Source organism: Carlito syrichta, unplaced genomic scaffold (assembly GCF_000164805.1).
Source record: "Carlito syrichta isolate Samal-C Ts95f unplaced genomic scaffold, Tarsius_syrichta-2.0.1 Scaffold123630, whole genome shotgun sequence".
NCBI lineage: Eukaryota > Metazoa > Chordata > Mammalia > Primates > Tarsiidae > Carlito > Carlito syrichta.
The window spans coordinates 57,185-74,906 of NW_007067726.1; the positions used below are offsets into that span (position 1 = coordinate 57,185).

General features: G+C 49.2%; 1 protein-coding gene across 3 annotated transcripts; it reads right to left on the reverse strand.

Annotated features, from left to right (window-relative positions):
• Positions 1-972: 972 nt before the first annotated feature.
• On the reverse strand, positions 973-15,197 carry LRRC59 (leucine rich repeat containing 59). 3 transcript variants are annotated; one of them, XM_021707733.1, is made up of 8 exons: positions 14,869-15,197; positions 12,428-12,487; positions 10,063-10,221; positions 9,718-9,822; positions 6,296-6,368; positions 3,775-3,948; positions 2,377-2,379; positions 973-1,552 (listed from the first exon to the last, which is right to left on the reverse strand). In XM_021707733.1, the coding sequence occupies exons 1-8, from the start codon at positions 14,971-14,973 to the stop codon at positions 1,350-1,352; spliced, it is 882 nt and encodes a 293-aa protein (XP_021563408.1). In that variant the 5' UTR covers positions 14,974-15,197; the 3' UTR covers positions 973-1,349. The 3 variants fall into 3 exon arrangements, with proteins under 3 accessions (XP_021563408.1, XP_021563409.1, XP_008046665.1); XM_021707734.1 differs by lacking the exon at positions 2,377-2,379 and having other exon boundaries at positions 3,771-3,948; XM_008048474.1 differs by lacking the exon at positions 2,377-2,379 and having other exon boundaries at positions 975-1,554.
• Positions 15,198-17,722: the final 2,525 nt, after the last annotated feature.

The window sequence follows — 17,722 nt, forward strand, 5'->3', positions numbered from 1 at the left end:
GGTATTTGGTCACACCAAGTAGTAATAAAAACAGCTTTATTAGCTGGGCTCGGTGGCTCAGCCTGTAATCCCGCGCCTTCGGGAGGCTGAGGTGAGTGGACTGCCTGAGCCCGCGGGTTCGAGACCTGCCTGGGCAGCAAGACCTCATCTCTACAATAAATCAAAAAATCAGCCGGGCGTGGTAGCGCATGCCTGTAATTCCGGCTACTTGGAAGGCTGAGGCGGAAGGATCGCCGGAGCCCAGCAGGTCGAGGCTGTGGTGGCTGGGAGCGGCCACTGCACTCCAGTCTGGGCAACAGAGTGAGACTCCAACTCAAAAAAAAAAACCAGCTTTATTACTAGCTTTGCAAAGACCCACCTCCTTGCTTACTGGCAAATGGGGAGTTAATGCTCTGAACAGAGGCAAGGAGCCTGTATTTTGCCATTGTATGGAAGCCATGTAAGCTGGGGCAGGACTCCACAGGAGCTGCCCAAACCCTGATGGCATGGGATTTCTGTGAGCCAGGAGTCTGTGTACCGTGAAAATTTCTACACTTTGGCTGAGACATTCAATTCTGGTGTGAGTTCTATTCTCTCAAGACATTATAAAGGAGGCAAAATGATGTAAAGGAAAGAAAGAACACTGGAGTGGGAATCCATTTCTGCGTCAATCCAGCTAGGAGACTATAGGCAAGTCACGGAAGGCTGGGGCCTCTGTCTGGAAGTGTTATATTGGACTCATGGTTGTGAAGTCTCCTTCACAGTTGGAGAGACTTTGTAAGGTCGTTCAGATGCTTACATCTCCCTTCAGAAAATAGGTATCCCTTTATACTATATTCTTAAAAAATAATAAAAAATAAAACGGTTATTCTCCTCCCCCTATGTGGGCTGGATTCTGAGTGTGGTGTTCCCCTAGTCCCTAATAACACTTCTTCCTGATCTGCCCTGGCTACTCAGGGAGGAATGAAAGAAAGGGTTTGTGACATACAAAAGTATAAATGTGGTGACAGCTGACCATTTAGTAGAAACGAGCCTTGCCTTTACACAGCTTTGTATAGCAACAAGAAAAGCCTATGTTTTCTCTCTCCCTACCCCCAAGCCTATTCTTTTAGGCATGCAGTTAACTGCCCCCCCACCTCCCATTTCTCCTCATTCCACCAGAGAACCCTGACAAGGAACAAAGAGGTCCTATAAAGAGGTCTCAAGTACCAATCAGCAGCCATTTGATGATGGCAGTCGGTCTGAGCTAAAAAGAGGTTGTGTCCAGCAGAACCCAATTCCATAGGAATCCAAGCTCCAAGGCTGGGAGGCGCAGGTGCCAAGGCCAAGCTCACTGCTGAGAGTCGGGCTGGAGGACCCACTGGAGGATCTCATGGCGGCGCAGGCCCTGGACTGCATTGTCGTAGATGGCGTTCACACTGGTGCAGAGGGGCTGCTGCTGCAGCTCTGTCACCCGACAGACAACCAGCCCACCCGCCACACACAGCAGCAGCAGCAGCAGCAGCTTCAGCACAGCCCAGGACCGAGTGTGCTTCCGGGGTGGTGGCTTGCGGGGACGGGAGCCGGACTTGGACTCTAAAGGGACCAAGGCACAGTAGAAAAAACAAGTTTGGAGGTTGGGAAGACCCACTCTACTACCCATCTCTGCTAGTCTCCTCCATGCAGATCCACTTACATCCCCCCTCAAGCAAAAGCTTCCCAGGCCCGAGAAGAAAAATGTGCTGAGTATCTGAGCTCTTATGACTGCTTTGCTATCCAGGGACTGAAACAGAAGCGCCTTTGCCCTTGGATCTCAAGGGAGGACATCTGGAACTGGGACTCATTCTGCATGTCTCACATAGCTCACAGTCCCCAGGGTCCTCAGTTCTCCTTGGTAAAATGGTGATCCAGGCCCCTCAGGGTCCAGGGGGAGGGGCTTATCAGGAGGCAGCCAGCATAGACAGTGTTGCCCACTTGGGGAACAGGGTTGAGATGTACTCATATTGTTAATGTTACTATTATATAACATGCATATTAAAAAGAAAGCCTGGGCCGGGCTCCGTGGTTCAGCCTGTAATCCCGCGCTTTGGGAGGCCGAGGTGAGTGGATTGCCTGAGCCTGCGGGTTCGAGACCCACCTGGGCAATTTAGCGAGACCTCATCTCTACAATAAAATCAAAAAAAAAATTAGCCGGGCATGGTAGTGCACGCCTGTAGTTCCAGCTACTTGGAAGGCTGAGGTGGAAGGATCGCTGGAGCTCAGCGGGTCGAGGCTGCAGTGGCTGCGAGTGGCCACTGCACTCCAGTCTGGGCAATGGAGTGAAACTCCAATTCAAAAAAAAAAAAGAAAGCTTGGAAGATAATATACCATATTGCAAATGTGATTGCAGCTAGGAATGGGGGATTACAGGTAGGCCACTTTCTGATATATACCCATGTCTTCTAAATTCTCTGCAATTATTATGTGTTACATTTTTAATTAGCAAAAAATTGGTTTTGAGATTTTTAGGCACAATTTTTAAAAACTTGGGGAACAGGCCATGTGCAGTGGCTCACACCTGTAATCCCAGCACTTTGGGAGGCCGAGGTGAGAGAACTGCCTGTGTCTACGGGTTCAAGACCAGCCTGGGGAACTTGGCGAGACCTCATCTCCACAATAAATCAAAAAAGTAGCCAGACATGGTGGTGTGTGCCTATAGTTCCAGTTACCCGCCACCTTGGTAGGCAGAGGCAGAAGGATCACCTGAGCCCAGCAGGTCGAGGTTGCAGTGGCCGGGAGCGTGCCACTGCACTTCAGCCTGGGTAACAGAGTAAGACTCCAACTCAAAAAAAAAAGCAAAACCTTGGAGAACATCCACAACGCCAGGAACTGCATGATCTTGCTTCCTCATTTAAACCTCATCACTACCCTACAAGCATATGATCTTCATTTTCAACAAGGAAACAAAAAACAGTGGTGAGATTAGGTGACTTGCTCAAGGCAAGGGTAAGCAGGGACAGGGACATGGGCTTCCACCTCTGCAGAGCTCCCTTCCCTCCTGTTCCTCTCCCTCAGGGGTCCCTTCTGACCCAGAGGATATCCAATCCTCCCCAATATATGGAGTCACATTGCTATGTAAACTTAATTGGACATATTCAGGTAAAACATGAAAATGTGTTTTTCTATACAACATGGCTCCCTGAATGCAGGCCAAGTGATAACCCTGGTGTTCAAGCAGAGAGTGATCTGTTTTGACTTGGAGAAAAAAAACTCAGGCAGTGCTGGCTTAATGGAGAGACTGTGCCTTATACTCAAAACATACCCAGTAAATTTCACGGATGAAGTGAGGGACTTCTAAAAAAATTATTTTTTTTAGAGATGGGGTTTTGCTATGTTGCCCAGGCTGGTCTTGAATGATTCTCCTGCCTCAGTCTCTTGAATAGCTGGAACTACACACATGCACCACAACACCTGACTGTGAGGGACTTTAACTTGGCCACATGTGATCTTTGCCTTTTTCAGTGATTTTGATTTTGGAACCTCACCCCTACAAAAAGACTTCCTGTTCTGGGAATGCTTCTAGACACATCTGGACAAGACATCTGTGGGCATTGGGGAAACAAACAGTTGGACACTGGCTTCCTAGGAGAGCGCCCCCATTCCCAGCAACCCAGCTGTTAGGGTCTTGTCTCTTTCAAGTCCTCCCCGTTCCTCACAGGCTTTCAAGGATAATGTATCTGACTCAGGTTTGCAGGCTCTCTCATTCACCTATGCCTAAAGCCATAGCAAGTCTCCACTGCAGCCCTGCTGGAACCTTGCAACAGGGAGGAGACTTACTTGGGGCCTGATTTGTCTCTTTCTTAGGTTTCTTCTCCTGCTCCCGCTTAGCTGCTTTGAGGGCATCATACTCCTTTCTTCGACGCTCCTTCTCCTCCGCCTTTTCCCGCTTCCGCAGTTCTCGCTCCTGAGCTTCCTTGGCTCGCTGCTTAGCCTCACGCTTCTTCTCCGCCTCTGCAACAAAATATACCAGAACATGACCCTCTCCCACAAATCCTCTGGCGGTTTGCTTTCCAAGGTGACTAGAAAGGTGGTTTCAGCCATGGGTCACACAACACTTATCAAAGGAAACAGCCACTTTTCTGCTCCAGGAAGTAGCCCTTCCTAAATGCAGGAAGCTGCTCAGAGTTTTGCTGAGTGGACTCTTACCACAGGGCTCCAACCCCCTAGCAGCAGACAGATGAGGGTAAACGGCACAGGGCCCTCAGAAAGGCATGTGGTAAGCGGTACTCCTCTAGGTTAAGTGCTGATTCAGAGGGCATGGCAACTCACATTCTTCTAGAACTCAGCTAGGAAGAGAAAAAGACTGTGCAGTGTTGATTCTATGGGTTCCCATCCTCCCAAACTTCAGAAATGGAGGTGGCACAGGGAGGGCAAGTGAGAAAAGAAAGTGAGCACTCAAGGGCAGGGCTAGAGACAATGGCAATGTTGTCTTAAAAAGGTGAGATGAACAGTCTGCCAGTGTAATCCCTAGACTTGAACTCAGGAATCTGCAACTTGAACTCAGGAACACATTCAGATTTACTTAACAGCTCCAGTATGTTTGCAAACTTCCAAATGACTGGGTTCTAAAAATGCACTTCCAAATTAGTTATTTGGAAGTCTGAAATACAATTTTCCAAAGCCACAATGCCACAAATGGTGGTTTGACGTCCTTTTAGGGCTTTAAGCCCATCTGAGCCATAACGTGGCTAATAGTAGTTCTGTAAGTACTGTAGTTTTCCACTGCCATTCCACACAAGCCACAGGTCCAACTGGGCACTGAAAGCGCCAAGAACATACTACACCCAGCCCTCAGAGAACACAGACCATCATGAGTGAAAGTGACAGGGGTCACAGTAAAAAGGATGTCTTGCCACAGTGGCCATGCCTGATAAAGAACAGCTGTCTTGGCATGTTGATCTCAAGGACAGCCTGTAATCAGTGCTGTACACATCCCTTCTCCAATCAGTGTCCTCCAGAAACCAGCCAGCCAGTCCACACAGCATCTACTGTGTGCCAGGACTCATGCTAGGTACTTGGGATGCGGCAGTGGAAAAGGCCAGTTGGGTTCTAGTGCATAAGTACTTTCTTTCTTTCTTTTTTTTTTTGAGTTGGAGTCTCACTCTGTTGCCCAGACTGGAGTGCAGTGGCACACTCCCGGCCACTGTAGCCTCGACCTGCTGGGCTCCGGTGATCCTTCCGCCTCAGCCTTCTGAGTAGCTGGAACTACAGGCGCGTGCTACCACACCCAGCTAATTTTTTATTTATAGTGGAGATGAGGTCTCGCCAAGTTGTCCAGGTGAATCTCGAACCCACGGGCTCAGGCGATCCACTCACCTCAGCCTCCCAAAGCACGGGATTACAGGCTGAGCCACCGAGCCCAGCTTGTATAAGCACTTTCTAGAGGAGGAGACACACTACTAATAAACAAGTGAACACAATAAAGAAGACTGGAATTTTCTGAAGAAAACAGCAGAGGGTGTGATGGAGAGTGCTAGGTAGGGGGGCTAGTCTAGTTTGATGGTTCTGAGAGAGTTATGGCTAACCTGACACAGACACAAGAGGGATTCTGGAAGCCAGCATGAGGGAAGTCAGGCCCCTAAGTGAGACTGCTGTCAGTGTGTTCAAGCTGAAATTAATGGCATGGTCTCCCTCGTGTGTACAGCAAGGCTGGAGAGGCAGGCAAGCTGGCTTGGGTCTTGTGGCTGTGTCACTGAATTTAGATTTAATTTCAAGTTCAATGGGATGCCATTAGCGGGTTTTTAAGCAAATAGCAGTATAACTGATTTACATTTTAAAAAGATCTCCCAGGCTGCTGTGTAGAGAATGGGTTTATAGAGAAGGCACCATCGTGGAGACGTGCTGGAAGGCATTGTGACAATCTCCAGGAGGGAGGCTGGTTACAGAAGTGACACACTCCCATGTTGGACTTATTGACAGGCTGGATGTGGAAATTATAGAAGAAAAGAATCGTGGACATCTTTCCTACCACAGGCTTGAAGAACCACAGGGATGGTGCTTTCCTATCACAGGGGAACACTGGGAGAGACTGGAGGAAATCAGGAGCCAGTTTTGGCCACATGTAAGATGCCTATTAACCCTCCAAGCAGAGGTGACAGACAAGCAGTCGATGACTGTGACTCGAGCTCAGGAGGGAAGCCAGGGCTGGAGAGACTCATCAGATAGGATATCAACTACCCCCACACTATCTCCCCAGTGGCACTTCCTGACACTTCCACCAGGCCCAGCTCCTGAAGCATGGGGACTTTCTGTTGGCTGGGAGGACTCGGAAGATGACAAGAGAGGAAAGGCCACCAACCTCGTTCGACTTCCAGCCGCCGCTGCCTTTCCCTCTCCTGATCCGCCTGCATGGCCTTCATGTGCTGTAACACCTGCAGAGGGACAGGAGGGAGGAAGGGTTGCCACAGCTCACATTTGCTCAGGGAAGGTTCCAAGAGACTATTTCCAGGATCCCAGATTACCACAGGCCCCAGTGGCAACACAGAACTAACGGAGTTACTCTATCTTTGTATCCTGAGTTACCATGCCAGCCTTAGTTGGAGAAGTCATATGAGCCCGGTTCACTAGAGCTGTCTGGAAAAGCTCTGAGACACAATGCCAACTTGAATCTGCAAGTTCTGCCATCCACAGTCACTCTCAGATGCATGATATCGTATCATCCTCCCAGCAACAGCCTGGGATGGGCATTTCTCCAGCTCCCTTCCTGACCTGCCCTCCTCCTGCTCCCGTGGAATTCAACAGGATACAGTCATTAACCGCTGCCTGTCGGTCTCAGTCACAGACTGAAGTTTTTCAAGGGCAGAAGCTGCTGTCCCGTTTACAGGTGTCCCACGTGGGCATGGTGAGCACCGAGCCTGGTCATTCGATACACATATGATGAATGACTGACTGGATTCCCATTTCAAACGGAAAACCAGGACCGACAGGGAGCTGTGTCCACCGCCCAGGGCTAGAAGGTGGCGCTGCTGAGACGCATGTGTAGATCTTCAAGTTCTGAGAGCTTGTTCCACTCACTCCTACCATGGGCAGAGGAAGCGAGCTCTCAGGCCCAAACGTGACACACTTGTGCCCGGCACCCCAAGCTCACCAAATCCTCATCAGTTCACTCAGGGATGACTTCTAACTCACAGAACCACAAAGAGTCTCACTATGGACATGTTTGGGGAAGGAGGTAACAGACTTTTTTGTATGTTTCTGAAGCTGGTATTCCTTGGATGGAGGGGACAGAGTGTAAGCTTGGAGCCCAACACAATCCTGACTTCCACTTACTGTCTGACCTTGGCAAGTGACTTAACCTTTCTGAGCTGATTTTTCATCTAGAAAACAGAGATAAGATACATTCTCTGGCCTGTTGTAAAGATTAAATAACATAACTTGAACTGGCTGCCTAGCGTAATCCATAGCATTATATGTGCTCAATAAATACTGCTGCTTATCTTCCTTACCACATGAGTAAGAAAAAGAAGAAAACCTGAACTGTTCTAAATTAAGACACTAAAAAGATCTTGTTTCACTACTGCACTAAACAACCTGCAGGACCGATGTGTATATTTAGATATATCTTTTTATTTCTTGGAAACCTCAGACATGCATACACCCATCATTAGAGGGGCTCAGTAACAGGCCTGCAGGAGGTCCCTTCAGGAACCTGTTTTGAAGTCACAAGGAACACTGTTGCAAGGAATCCAGGACTTGAATCTGCCAGCACCTCTCCCAAGGGAGTCAAGCTTACAAAAATTGCTGCCCAATGAAGAGTTTCAGGATTTGGAGGAAGATCAAGTATAATGGTGGAAAGCAGCCCAAGTTCAAAGACCCTGTTTTGCTCTGAATGTTGAATATTAAATAAGCATCAACCATTCAGTTGGTTTTAGGGGGTTACAGCTGGCTAAAAGGCATCCCTTTTTACCTTAGCTACAGGTGCTAACATCAGGAGTTAATAACTGAAAGCATAGGCAGTTCAGAAATGGGAGGGGGCTCTCCTAGTCTAGATTGTGAGCTGCTGGAGGGTAGATTTTGTTTATCTACCCTAGTGCACCAGCATACAGTAAATGCTTGATGAATACTGTTGAACGAATTAGTTTTAAAAGTTGCCTGAGGCCGGACTTGGTGGCTCAGCCTGTAATCCCAGCACTTTGGGAGGCCGAGGTGAGTGGATTGCCTGAGCCTGAGGGTTGGAGACCCACCCAGGCAACTTGGCAAGACCTCGTCTCTACAATAAATCAAAAATTAGCTGAGCGTGGTAGTGCACACCTGTAGTCCAGGCTACTCGGAAGGCAGAGGTGGAAGGATCACCGGAGCCCAGCAGGCTGAGGCTGCGGTGGCCAGGAGTGTGCCACTGCACTCCAGTCTGGGCAACAAGAATGAGACGCCAACTCAAAACAACAACAACAAAACAGTTGCCTGAATGTGCACCCAGCTGATCAGTTACTATGATTAACCCATGTACCCGCAAGGTTAGAAGCTGTGAGACCTAAACAAATTCCTGGAGACAAGTGGCCCCATGTGGACTGGCCCAAGCCACTTCCCTACGAAGACTTAAAGTGCACTGCAGCTCTGGAGCAGCGGTGCCAGGGACATGGCTTTAGCTACCACTTCCACAAAGCATGGTGCTGCCAGCTTTGTTTGGAAGATACATGTGAGTACAAAAGGGCTTTGCACACCATAAAAATTATTTTTGAATGTGAAAAACTGGGAAATATCATCAATTTTATATGGTTCCATATATTATCTACTGACCGGATTAATGACAGGTGTGTACAAGCTGAGGGTTTCTTGAGTGAGAGAATATGAGTAACATCTACTTCTCAGAGTTCTGAGGATTATGAGATGACACATGTAAAGTGCCCTGGACAGAAGAGTAACCAATGGTAGCTACTGTTAGTCTTCAGAACAGACCACACTCCTAAAGCACTGAGTCACTTGTACTGTTCTCACTTAAGGAAAAACTGTTGCCTTAGCCTCTTGGATGTGCTAACTTTGTGCCTGATTGCTTGCATTAACGAGTGACACAGAGGATGAGATTATACAAGAAGCTTAGAGCTGATGATAAGAAAAAAAAGGCCATTACTTTTCAGATTCACAGTAGAGACTCATCATTCACACATTCAACTTACATTAATTCTAGTATTTAAAGTTAAGTCTTTTTTGTTTAACCTGCCCCCTACACATAGCCAAGTAAGTCATCTGGCACTCAGCTGAAGCAGCAGCAATCTGTTGCAAAGATCGGGGGGAAAAGGTCTCCAGTTGGAGGCACTGAGAGAGGGGTAACACTGTTCTTAAGCAGGGTGAGGCATCTTCACGGTTACTGGCCACGAGCAATGTTTGCCTTGCATGTTGCCTTTGGTTCTTCACTCCTGTGTCAGAAAACTGTCAATGCCAGGTCTCCCCTGGATGTGTCTGCTTACTATAAACTTATAAATACGAACACCTATCTTATCCCAATCCTACATTAACTGTGCCTCAGAAAGGCCATAGCTCCTAACCCTCTTACACCATTAAAACACCTGTCAACCTAGTGCAATGCTAGGACGCATAAGGTCCCAGCTTCTTAAGAAAGGAAGGACACAGAAGAACAGGAAGCGGTCTTGTTCTATTACTTATAAAGTAAACACAGAAGCAAGGTCTCTCCTTACAGGCTCACAGTGGACATATCTCACCAAGACCTCAGGGCTTTCATCAATACACGGGAGCATGGAGAGCCCACAGGAGCTGCATGCATACCTTGTTTGCACACTGCTTACACTGCTTCTCATCCAGGCAGTCGCCTGCCACTTTGGCCAGGACAGGATCCAGGGGGTTGTCCTTCAGGTCCAGCCACTTCAAGCTCTAAAGAGGGGGATGATGGTCAAAGAAAGGGCCATGGGCTGAGCCCGAGTCCACATACACAATCCCTTAAGATGGAACAAAATGAGCAGGAAGCAGGCCCCTCTGTGCTCCACCCACAGGGACAGCCATCTGTGGCAGGGCAAACAAGGTGGTACTACTGTCCACCTTTGTCACAGCTACATTCTGCCCCTGAGCCCTCTACCACATCTTGCCATGAAATGCTGGTTCATAAATTGTTACCTTGAGCTGAGCAAAGCTGACAGGCAGGGTGACCAGCCTGTTGTTGAGGAGGTCCAGATGCTGGAGGTTGACCAGACGGCCGAAGTCGGCCGGAAGCTGCTGCAGCTTGTTCTTACTCAGGTCTAGCTTCACCAGGTGTGTGAGTCCACAGAAATCCGACTAGGGCCCAAAGAGAGAACACCTGAGCCTTAGGCTCAGACACTGATGTAGCTAGCAGTTTGGGGACCCCCAAGTCAAAGGTACCCCTATACAAATCCCGACTCTACCAGCTCTTCCTCCTCCAATGAAAATGGAGAGAACGCCTTCCATTCCTGGTGAAAGTCAGCAAGGTGTGGATGTCAAAGGCTCAGGACAAAGTTGGCCCAAAAAATGTGTGTTCCTCAGTCCTCAGTTCTCCCTCTAGCCCATCTGCCACGCTGTTTCTGTAGTTGTTAGGACCCGTTCTGTCCCCCTACAGCACCCTGTGTTCACCTTCCATAGGATCTGTCAAACCGTGTGCCCATCTGTTTTCCCAAAGACACCAGGCACTCCCAGGTACTCACACTTATTCTTCTGTTACTGGCAGCACCTAGCACACTACTAGCACAGATGCTAGTGAGTGTTCTCTGAAGAACCAACTGAACAAGCTGGGCTCCTCCTCCCCTTCTCCAGCACAAGGGAAACATTCTCCTCACGTTAAACCTCTGCTGAGCGCCCTTCTGAAAGTGATGGCACAACCTCAGCTAATGAGACACTATTCTTGAGCTCTGGGGACTTGTCATTGCCAGCATATCTGCACTGCAGAGTGAAATGAAAGTTCAAAACAGACAACAGAACAAACTCGGATTGAAAAGCGCACCTCGGATGGGCGCGGTGGCTCACACCTATAATCCCAGCACTTTAGGAGGCTGAGGAGAGAGGATTGCCTAAGCCCACAGGTTCGAAACCAGCCTGGGCAACTTGGTGAGACCTCATCTCTATAGTAAATCAAAAAATTAACTGGGTGTGGTGGAACATATTTGTAGTTCCAGCTACTTGGAAGGCTGAGGTGTAAGGATCGCCCCGAGCCCAGCAGGTCGAGGTGGCCGTGAGCGTGCCACTGTACTCCAGCCTAGGCAACAGAGTAACACTCTGTCAAAAAAAGAAAAAAGAAAAAGAAAAGTGCATTTGGGGGTGCTACATGGCCATCTGGCCAAGTGTTCAGCAGGTGTGCGGCTGCAAGGAAGTGCTACCTTCTTTAATTAGACACAAAATACTTCCTGGAAGAAGTAGGATCTCAGACGCTTTTTAAATGTTAGAAATGGTTTTTGATGAAACGTGGGAAGATGCTATCGAAAACAAATCAGGCCCAGGAGCCAGAGTGGAATGGATGAATGATCCAGTGAAGATGCTGGAGCCACAGCCCAACAGGAAGGTACCCTAGAGCACAGCGAAGAGGGGCATGACCAGTGAAGGGTGGAACTGTGGGTCTGACTGTGCAGGAGCCTTGCTACAATGAGGAGCCTGAGGGGCTGAATGAATCTAGTGCCTACACCGGTGAAGCACAAGGAGAACTAGGATAGCAGCCCCTAACCTTGTTGTCATCAGGGACCGGCTTCATGGAAGACAATTTTTCCAGACAGGGTAGGGGGAATCATCTGGCATTAGAGTCTCATAAGAAGCGTACAACCTAGCTCCCTCATGTGCAGTTCCCAATAGGGTCTAATGCCGCTGCTGATCTGACAGAAGGCAAAGCTCTGCTCCACCTGCCATTCACCTCCTGCTGTGCAGCCCAGTTCCTTCCTAACAGGCCACTTCCAGTCTGTGGCCCAGGGGTTGGGGACCCCTGAGTTAAGAGATGCTGTGCAAGAACAATCAAAAGATCTGGCCATGGATTGGATGTGCTGAACAAAAAGGCAGCAAATCTCGAGTAATTCAAGTCCTTGATTGGCAGGAGAATAAAGTAGTCCTATAAAATCACATAAAATCATTCTTTCTTGTTCACATCAGAAGATGCATAAGCGGGGAAGAAGATGCACAAGGAAGCTGTTCACAGCTCTCTCCCAGGAAGGCAGAGCAACTTACAGAATGGTCATGGCCTCCCCCTGCAGTAGGGAAGGAAACTATTTTTCGGAGGAATAAGACAGAAAAAAGACAAGCCTGTTAAGTGACTCAGTCAGCATCCCGTGGACTTTTGTTTTCTGTGGCCTGACTTTCCCACAGTTCCAAAGAATGAGGCTTCTACCTTGATTCCCTTCCTACTGAGATAAACCACCCTGTCCCAACCCCCCAACACACTCAGATTTAGCTGTAGCCTGAAATCATACCTCATGACACCCCAACCCCAAACCAAGAAGGAGATGCATCCAGAGCTCCAGAAGGAGTCATGTTTGCTTGCCAATCTTACCGGTAGAGTAGTCAGTTTATTGCAAGACAGATCCAGTATGGTGGCCTTTGGAAGGGCAGCCTAGAAAAAAAGATGAGAAAAACATGTTAAACCACCAGCTGGAACTATTCCATGACATCTGCTAATGAAACATTTTCCAGAGAAAGTTCCCATGATTAGGAAAGACCTTTAAAAAATGGTACAATAGCATGTTCCTGGGGACAAGAGACAAAAAATGAGTCAGGCAACAATAATCTAGGGAAGAATGCAAAGAGTAGGGACTTGGCTGTGAGACATCTAAGAAAAGAAAACTCAAGTTGGGCACAGTGGCTCATGCCTATAATCCCAGCTACTTGGGAGGTCAAGGTGGGAGGATCACTTAAGCACAGGAGTTCAAGATCAGTCCAGGCAACATAGCCAGACAACATTTAAAAAAAAAAAAAGAAAAATTTAGATTGTCAGACATTCTTCCTAGCACATTAAAAATATTATCTGGCAACACCTTTATTAGGTTTAGGACAGGGACTATGTCTAATAAAGCTTTTCAGCAGTTCTAGGCCTTCTTCAAAGCCGGCACTCAATATCCAACATGGGGCCAGACACAGTGACTCATGCCTGTATTCCTAACACTTCGGGAGGCAGAGGTAGGAGGATCACTTGAGGAGTCTGAGACCAGCCTGGGCAATACAGTAAGACTCTAGCACTTAAAAAATAAAAAAGTAAAATAAATATGTATTTTATAAATATATATGTTCTTAAAGAAATAAAATAGGCTGGGCACAGTGGCTCAGCCTGTAATCTCAGCACTTTGAGATGCCGAGGCGAGAGGACTGCCTGAGCCCGTGGGTTCGAGACCAGCCTGGGCAACTTGGTGAGAGCTGTCTCTACAATAAATCACAAAAACTAGCTGGGCATGGTGGCATGCGTCTGTAGTTCCAGCTACTTGGAAGACTGAGGCGGAAGGATCGCCTGAGCCCAGCAGGTCGAGGCTGTGGTGGCTGTGAGTGTGCCAATGCACTCCAGTCTGGGTGACGGAGAGTGAGACTCCAAATAAAAAAAAAACAAAAAAAAAGAAAGAAAATATATATTTTATATATATTTAAAGAAATTAAAAGTATCCATACATGTCGGCTGACTCATGACTGAATTAATAAGTGAATGCCAGAGTGAAAACAAATCCCTTACAACCCAGCTCTATTTCCTCATGGTGTCCAGGCTGGAGAGCTCAGCAAAACAGATCCTAGGGGTAAAGCTGCCTTGACCAGATGCCTGGAGCAAACAGTTTCAAACAACAGTTCTAGATCCAGGCTGAAACAAGGCTAGCCGTCTTCTGGAGTGAGAAAGGAGGCAGACATTCAGCTAAAGGTCCTTGGTCAACCTGCACTTTCTAACCATCTGAAAGTCCTAAGAGCGAAGTTTGACCCTCTAAAAAAGTGTTGGATACTACCATGGGAAGAACATGATAATAGCTGCATGTATTTGCTGCCTTCCAAGATTTTACGTTATAATCTTATTTAATCTCACAATATAATCTCACACTATCTTATTTAATCTTACAATAAGCTATGACATAGAAACTTATCGTCATTTTATAAATAAGGAAATCTAGGCAGAAAGTCTAACTAGCTTGCCAAGGCATTCAGCTATTAGGCAATGGAGCTGGGAGGAGTTGAGATATCGGCGCCGGGAGCCCCGCTCTAGCCACCATCATACACTCCACAGTGGAAGGAGGACTGGGCTCAGTGCCCAAGGCAAATGTAATTGGCCAAAGACAGTAAGCAAAGTGTGGGTCATCCAAAGTGAGGCTAGTGGGGGCGGGGGGAGCAGTGGAAAAGCAGGGACGTGGAAACTAGCTCCACGTAGACAACGAACTAGGTGCTAATCTCCCTGGGGCCTCAAGCCTCAGTTTCCCGGGGAGGGGAGGGAGGAGGGAGGCCGCAGGGGCGACGCGAGATTTCCGCCAGTTTCGGCGGAGTTGGCATGAGACCTTGCCAACCAAGCAGGGAAACGACTTTCTTCAAAGAAAGCGGCCTCAGGGCTGGGGCAGCCAGCAGGGATTGCCAGCTTCCTAGAAGAGCCGGACTCTGGGCCACACCCAGGTCTGTCAGAAGGCCTACTCCCCCGGAACCAGTCACTCATTCATTCTCGAAAGCCCGCAGCCACCGCGCCGTGGGCTCCCACCTCGGGTCGGGCACGGAGCTGGGCGCCGCGAAGCCCCTAAAGGAGGCAGATGCGCGTCGTGACCTGTGCACAGCCTTAGCCGACCTTCCCTGCCTTCTGGAACTGCGCCAAAGTGACACGTGTACATCCCGGGGAGAGAAGCCCGGGGCTGGACGCGGCTCCCCGGGGACCCAGTCCCACTTCCACCCCCTTAGTTTTAAAGAAGGGGAAACTGATCTCGGAGAAGGAGGCGGCCCGCGCCCGGGACAGGGGGCGCCTGGGCCTCGCGGGGCTGCACTGACCAGCTCCTTGACGGGGACTTCATTCAGGTCGCTGAGGCTCAGGTCCAGCTCGTTGCCGTCCAGCTTGTCGCGGAGGTTCCCGCCCTTGCTACCGGCCTTGGTCATGGTGACGCCGGCTGAGCGGGCCCCGGCTCCGGGCTTCCGACGGACAGGGAGCTCGGCGGACTCTTACGCAACCGACAACGCCAGGGCCTCCGCCGCCGCGGATGCCTGACTGCCGCCGACTGTCGTCCCGCCGGCCGCACTCCCAGCCCCGCGCCTCGCTCCCACCGGTGCAGCCGCGACGACGACCACTTCCGTGTCCACGTCACCTTCCGCGACCACTGAGACGGGCTGGGCCAGAGCGGCCCGAGCGTGTGCGGGCCCGCCCTCTGGCGCCCGGGATGGTGCACTGCATGTCGCCGCCCCAGGGGTGGGGCTGAAGGCGCTGAGCTCCGCTCCTGGGTGGCCCCGCGCGCGAACCCGCGGGCATCGACGCTGGCAGCGCCAGGAGGCGAAAGGACACGGACCGGGCGCTAGAAGACCTGGGTTCGCATCCGACCTCATCAGATCACCCAGTCTCCCTGACTAGGCGCAGAAGCTGGGCGTCCTCTAACTTTGCTCCCTGTCCTCTACGTAACAACCCCAAATCACCATCATCCGGAGAACACGACTTCCTGAATTCCTTTTCTCGCCTTCTCCCTGCCTCAGTGCTTGTCCCTCTCCTTCCCATCCATCTTCACCCAGCTCCTCAGTGATAGTTCCAAACATGTGGTCAAGTCTCTCCGCTTAAAACTCTTCAAGCCTCCAGTTTCGTCTAGATGTGGACCACTCCTCTCCAGGCTGGGTCCTGCCCGTTCCTGCAGCCTCCTCGCAAGCTCGGGTCCCTGTCTGGACAGGATGCTGTGCAGACTTCCCGGAGGTGGCTTCCTCACCCAACCCTCTCCTGCAGTGGCCCTGCCTTCCCCGCCCACCTTCTCTGCCTAGCTCATTCCTAGTTCTTCAGGAACTGTGACCTGACCACCGAGAACCAGGCTGAGTTAGGAGTCCCTCCTTAGGGCTCTGGCAATGCCCTGCGTGCCACCTTATTGCCGGAGATGGTAACGCTTCATGGCTAAGTGGGACCTCTGGCACGAAACCAACTGGGTATTAATCCTGGCTCTGCCACTTGCTGCTTACAAAGCCTTAAGCCATTACCATGCCCCGGCTTTTATCTGTGACTCTATGAGACATGTAGACACCCAGCTGCTACAGTCTGGTGAGGGTAGAAGGAGAAAAACACACGAAGAGCTTGCAGCAACGACTAGCACTTAGTAAGCACGGGATAAACATTAGCTACAATCCATGGTCCACCTGGTGTCATGCTCATCTTTGTGTGCTTGTCCTCCACTCTGGACTGTGAGTGCAGTGATTCTTAAAAAGTTATGTGTTTGTTTTGTGTCCCTTTTTTGACATGGAGTCGCACTCTGTTGTCCAGGCTGGAGGGCAGTGTCACTGTCATGGCTCACTGTAGCCTCGACCTCCTGGATTCAGGCAATCCTCCCAGCCTCCTCAGTAGCTGGGACTATAGGCATGTGCCACCATGCCCAGATAATTTATTTTTATTTTTATTTTCTGTAGAGACGAGGTCTCACTATGTTGCCCAGGCTGGTCTTGAACTCTTGGACTCAAGCGATCCTCCTGCCTCAGCCTCCCAAAGTGCTAGGATGACAGGCATGAGCCACCTCTCCTGGCCTGGGCAGAGATGTTTATCTTAATCATCTTTGTATCCCCAGAGTCTGTGTGTCTGACACATGGTAGTTTCTCATCCGTATGTCTGTTGAATGAATGAATGAGGCACTTTACCCACTCTAAATCTCAGTTTGCTCATCTTGAAATGGGAGTATTAGAGCGTATCTCAAGCCAGGTGTGATGGTTCATGCCTGTAATTCCAGCAACTTGGGAGGCTGAGACAGGAGGATCTTCTGAGGCCAGGAGTTCGAGACCAGCCTGGGCAACATAGCAAGACCCTCCCCCCCCCCGTCTCTACCCCAAAAAATAAATAAATAAAATAAAACTGATCACAGAGGGAAACTGTGAAGACCAAATGAGGTAATGCTTACTCATTTAACAAATTGTGTACACTTCTCCCCACCCCCAGCAAGGCATCATGCTGGGCTTCTGGGAAACAGACAAGGGCAACTGGGTAATACATACATTAGTATTTGGCGATCTCTAAATCCCTAAGCATCCATTATCTTATTTTGATAATGTACCAAGACATAATGAGGCACTCTTTATTGTAATAGCCTCTTATGGAGGACGAAACCAAAGCTCAGAGAGGGTAAGTAACTTATTCTTAGCCACACAGCTAGTTGAAAGGCAGAATTTTTTATCCCAAATTCTGTTTCTAGCTGGACGTGGTGGCTCATGCCTGTAATCCCAGCACTTTGGGAGGCCGAGACCAGAGGATTGCCTGAGTTCAGCAGTTTGAGACTAGCCTGGGCAACTTGGCGAGACCTCGTCTCTACCATAAAACAAGCAAACAAAAATTAGCTGGGTGTGGTGGCACCTGCCTGTATTTCCAGTGGCTGTGAGGGTGCCATTGCACTCCAGCCAGGGCGACAGAGTGAGACGCTTACTAAAAAAAAAAAAAATCCTGTTTCTTTTCACCACACCCTATTTTTCCCACCCCAAAGGAGTCTACTGTTCACACAAATAATCATTATACAAGGTAGAAGAATAAGTGCCCTCACGCATACAGATAAACTCTGTGTGTGAATGTGTGTGTGGTGATAACTTCAGACTGACATGCACAAAGGCTTTCTTCATGCCTAGGACTGTGCTTCGTATATATTATTTCTTTTTTTTCTGAGTTGGAGTCTCACTCTGTCAC

Excerpts from the sequence above, each read along its gene's own strand:
- LRRC59 (XM_008048474.1), bottom strand. The coding sequence starts at position 14,973 with ATGACCAAGGCCGGTAGCAAGGGCGGGAACCTCCGCGACAAGCTGGAC. Across the intron at positions 10,222-12,427 it reads ATAAACTGACTACTCTACCG|TCGGATTTCTGTGGACTCAC; the intron begins GTAAGATTGGCA and ends TTTGGGCCCTAG. Across the intron at positions 1,555-3,774 it reads AGAGACAAATCAGGCCCCAA|AGTCCAAGTCCGGCTCCCGT; the intron begins GTAAGTCTCCTC and ends TGGTCCCTTTAG.